Below are 4492 nucleotides of genomic sequence, written 5' to 3' on the forward strand. Positions count from 1 at the left end.
AGGCTGTATAATATAGCTGAGGATGGTAGCGGGCTGTATAATAAAGCTGAGGATGGTTAATCTGCACACTGCGTATGTGCACCCACAAATATCAGCATACAATCCCAGTGCGTGGTTGGCTTGAAAGAGGAGTGTCGTACATCACACAACATTTTGCTCTCACGCATATTCTCCTTCAACACATATACATACAGTGGGCCTCATGCATACACTCTTGTAGTTCCCGACGTCTAGCTTTGCGGAGAAAGATAACCATTTCCATCTGTTTCGCACAGAGTTTGCGTCAGGTCGTGCTAAGCTGCAGCAGTGGAGCGCACAGCGGTCTCGGGCGGAGCAGGAGCTGGTTGAAGCGACGTCTCGCGTCTCGGACCTCGGTGAGGCACTACAGGCGAAGGACTCGCAGCTTGCTGTGCTGCGCGTTCGGCTGCAGGAAGCAGATGCCGAGCTGCAGGGCAAGCGCAAACATTGCGACCAGCTGCAGACCGAGCGAGAGAGGTGGGTGAAGGTTACGTGTGGAAGGTCACATGTGGCAGGTCATACATGGAAGGTCGTGCATCGTGCATTGACTGACTAGTGAAGTACTTCATATATATCTGTTGCTGGTGAAGGAAATCAAGTAGCCAAGTTTTTGAAGCCAACTCCACATGAGGTGGTGGGTCTCCCCACCAGAGTAGGACAACATTCTACCAGATGACTTAACTGTGTGGTGGACCTATTCTGATCCAATAATATTGATATTCTGATATTCTAGACTGTTGGGGGGGGGGATCACATGGGAAAGTTGTGTGTAAGTTTGCTGCCTTTCTCTTGCATGAGATACGCACAGTAAAACACAAGATGAATTTGCGATTTATGATTATGTTATTTGCGATTAGTCAGGTCAGTATTGATACCATCTCGCTGTTATCCTTATGTGGCAGAATTCTGAGGGACCACACAGACTCTAGTGGTGCTCATGGGTATGCACTGGATTCATTAAGAGAGAAGCTGCAGGAGACAGAGGTAGCGTTAAAGCGAGAGCAAGAAGCCTACCATAAACTGCAGGTAGGTGTCAAATGCGCCATATCTACGTTGTAGTAGTACACCCTATATTACACCCTATCTACATTATATACCCTTTATTAAGCCTATTTACATCATACACCGTACATTAGTAATGTAGTGGTAATGATTACACACTTATCTATATTACACATTCTACATACTACTCCCTATCTGTATCACTCATCCCACGACAACCAATATTACACCCTATCGTACATTACGGGTACCTATTACACCGTATCACATCCCATCATCATGGGCACGCTAAGATAGCTTCACTCATTGATGTGTATCCTACAGGATGAGTCGATGGATAAACAGAACAGGATGCTGAGTGAGCAGCAGTACATGGCTTCTAATCTAGCAGAGGCTGAGAGGAAGCTATCTGAGGAGAAAGGTATGTGGGAGCAGCCATCCCAGCAGGGGAGCAGTTTGTGCATATTGCCTCCTAATACTCCACCATTAATAATATTTATATTTGTTATTGATATTGCTATTATTGTTGTTGTTGTTGTTGTCGTTATTATTATGGGTTTCTCATATGTAGAAGGCTAATACGTAATAGCCATGTCTGGAAAATGTCCATGTCATTTTAATGGTGCGTGCCTGTGTGAATGCGTGCGTGCGTGCGTGCGTGCGTGCGTGCGTGCGTGCGTGCGTGCGTGCGTGCACATGTGCATCTATACGCTTGGGTGTGTGTGTGTGTATGCGCAATATGGATGTCAACTTGTGTGGGTGACATTAATCTAAGAAGCGTATGAAGATGAGGAGGAAGATGACGAGATTTATATGTGATTGCTACAGCAAAGCAGGAGGAGTTCGGCAGGGAGCTAAAATCTGCTAAGAAACTGGCTGGCACAGCGAGACAAGATCTTGCAGATTACAAGCAGAAGGCGCAGCGTATTCTACAGGTAACTTAACATACACAATATAAACACACGCACACGTGCATGCGCACGTACACACTCACACGTACATACATATATCATATATGCATATACACATAAATATACAAAACTGTTTAAACATATAAGTATAGATACACATACGTCTATAAGTACTGTATGTTATTCTTTTTGTGTGGTGACCTGCTTGTTATTTTGCTTGTCAGATAGGTAAAACCTTTGGTTTCCTATTATTGCTATTTACAGGATGAAATGAGGGATTTGGTGACAGTTTTTGACAAGCCAAAACATTGGTGCCTTAACATCACTGCCACCTGGTGTTCACTGAGAAAGAACTTCTGAATTACATTAGCAAGATCAAAATTTACTAGTTGTCATATTCCCAACTGTATATACTCCTACCGTACAGTGTACTACTATAGGACTACTATTATTTATACAGTCTGCCTGATCCTGTGTATACATGGTATTGTCTAGAAACGATATTCTTGATATATTTTCCAAATTCGTCATGTATTTCCACTGTGTTTGCAGTCTAAAGAGAAGTTGATAGCTGGCCTTAAGGAGACCAGCAGTAGTGCAGATGGCGCCACTGCTGTCATCGCTGCCGCTGAGCTGGAGGAGACCCGGCAAGAACGGGATGGACTACGCGAGGAGGTGCAGAAACTAGGCATGACCATCGAGACACTGCGAGCAGACATGCAGGTGAGAGATTCTCCCGCTTCCGAAATCCCCGGCTCGTCCCCCATTATTTTTTATTCGGTCATCTTCCAATACCTCTCACTAGTCCCTTCCACTTCATTCTCTTAGCTTCCCATACCCCACCAAACTTCTTGTTTCCCCAATTTATTCTACTTGTATCTGTCATCTACTCCTTAATTTTGATAAGTTTGTCAAATGTTTTCGCTGCATTTTTCTGCTATTTTATATACCATAACAGCATAAATTCATGGTAATTTTTACACTGGTAACATGTAACATTCTCGCTATTAGGTGAGACTTTTTTGCTATATTTTACTCGATTGAGAAGTTATTTATGTAATATAATTACCTCTTAAGATTAGCTGTCAGTTGAAATGTTCATAGGATTTGCGTCTAGCATCAAATATTATTTTCTTTAAAAAAGTCTAACAGCTAATAAGCCACATTTATTCCTTATATTCTTATAAAAAATCCAAGTCTTCGATACTGATAGATGATGTTAATAGAGATACTCTACTTTAGAATTTGAGAGCTATTATGACAGCTGCGATTCATAAATCACTAGACATACTACTATAATCCTTACTTACGACTATCACTGTTTGTTCAGAAAACAAAATTGAATATCGAATGTTCACTTTATGGGCGCTCTGAACATGACACCGCGATCGTGCTGCCCACCCTCGAAAAAGATGCGCATACTCCGCCAATTATTTTGCACGTACAGACCAGAGGAGCTAATCCACAGAGTGACATGATATATTTATACTTACATGCTATTTAGCCGAACGATATTCATTTTATGACAAATTTATCCATATTATAACTGAAACTATGTCTTTTATAAAAATTCCAATCCTTTTGCACTTAAATTAATAAGTAAGAAACGCCCTCGGTCTGTAGCCCTTGGCAGAAAAGTCTATTTGCGCAACTTTTCAGATACTGCGCTTTGAGCGGCGCCAACGTCGTTGTAATCAAACTGTAGTCGTTTGTTTTAAAACATTTTTTTTAAATATTTCTAATAGTGATTGAACCATAAAACTTTTTAATGCAGCGTAATTTTAACCTAAATCAACTGAAAATAACCCTAGAACCTAGAGTCAAGTATTCCTTTAAGCACTGTGTCATTGTATCAACAATTGATCCTCTGTAAATACCATATATACTGATACACTTAAATTGAAATATCTTCTTTAGATAAGAAGACAAGTATTAGTAACTAGGTAATACTACTAGTAGTTAAAAATATAATTCAAGTTAATGCTATTGCTAAGGATCATTGATTATTTTTACTGTCATGATAGTCTCTGCAATGATTTTGTTCATAGTGGTAAGCAGTCTAGATAAATAGTACAACTACTGCTCCTGTAGCTGCCAGTTCTGTGACCATATGTTGTGGTGTGTTTTAGGAGCTTGAGGGACAGCTTCATCAGGATTCTGAGTGCAGTCAGGAGCAGCTGAGGCAGCTGGAGGAGGAACTGTGTGGGGAGAGGCGTGCGCGGCGGGAGGCTGACCAGGAGGTGGTGCGGGGTGGGGAGGAGCTGAGGTTTGCGCAGGAGGACCTGCGCAAGCACAAGCTGCTCATGCACTCACGCTTACAGGACCGCGATAAAGAGATAGAGAGACTCAGGAACCAGGTGAGGAGGAGGGTGAGGTGATTGTGAGCGAGCGGGCGAGGTGTGAGTGTGGGTGAGGTGAGAGAGTGGGTGAGGTGAGAGAGTGGGTGAGGTGAGAGAGTGGGTGAGGTGAGAGAGTGGGTCAGGTTAGAGGGTGAGGTGAGAGGGTGGGTGAGGTGAGAGAGTGGGTGAGAGAGTGGGTGAGGTGAGAAGGTGAGGTGAGAG

The 4492-nt window shown here is 42.7% G+C and overlaps 1 protein-coding gene across 2 annotated transcripts in view; it reads left to right on the top strand.

The window, feature by feature from the left end:
* The window catches only part of LOC106821454 (golgin subfamily A member 5-like), a 15271-nt gene that overhangs the window by 5511 nt on the left and 5268 nt on the right, over positions 1-4492 (top strand). For both annotated transcript variants that reach the window (XM_014826270.1, XM_014826277.1), the window contains exons 3-8: positions 276-495; positions 921-1044; positions 1345-1441; positions 1849-1955; positions 2484-2654; positions 4061-4288. In XM_014826270.1, coding sequence (XP_014681756.1) covers positions 276-495; positions 921-1044; positions 1345-1441; positions 1849-1955; positions 2484-2654; positions 4061-4288 — 947 coding nt within the window. The remainder of the gene's footprint in view (positions 1-275; positions 496-920; positions 1045-1344; positions 1442-1848; positions 1956-2483; positions 2655-4060; positions 4289-4492) is intronic.

Source organism: Priapulus caudatus, unplaced genomic scaffold (assembly GCF_000485595.1).
Source record: "Priapulus caudatus unplaced genomic scaffold, Priapulus_caudatus-5.0.1 Scaffold4, whole genome shotgun sequence".
Lineage (NCBI taxonomy): Eukaryota > Metazoa > Priapulida > Priapulimorpha > Priapulimorphida > Priapulidae > Priapulus > Priapulus caudatus.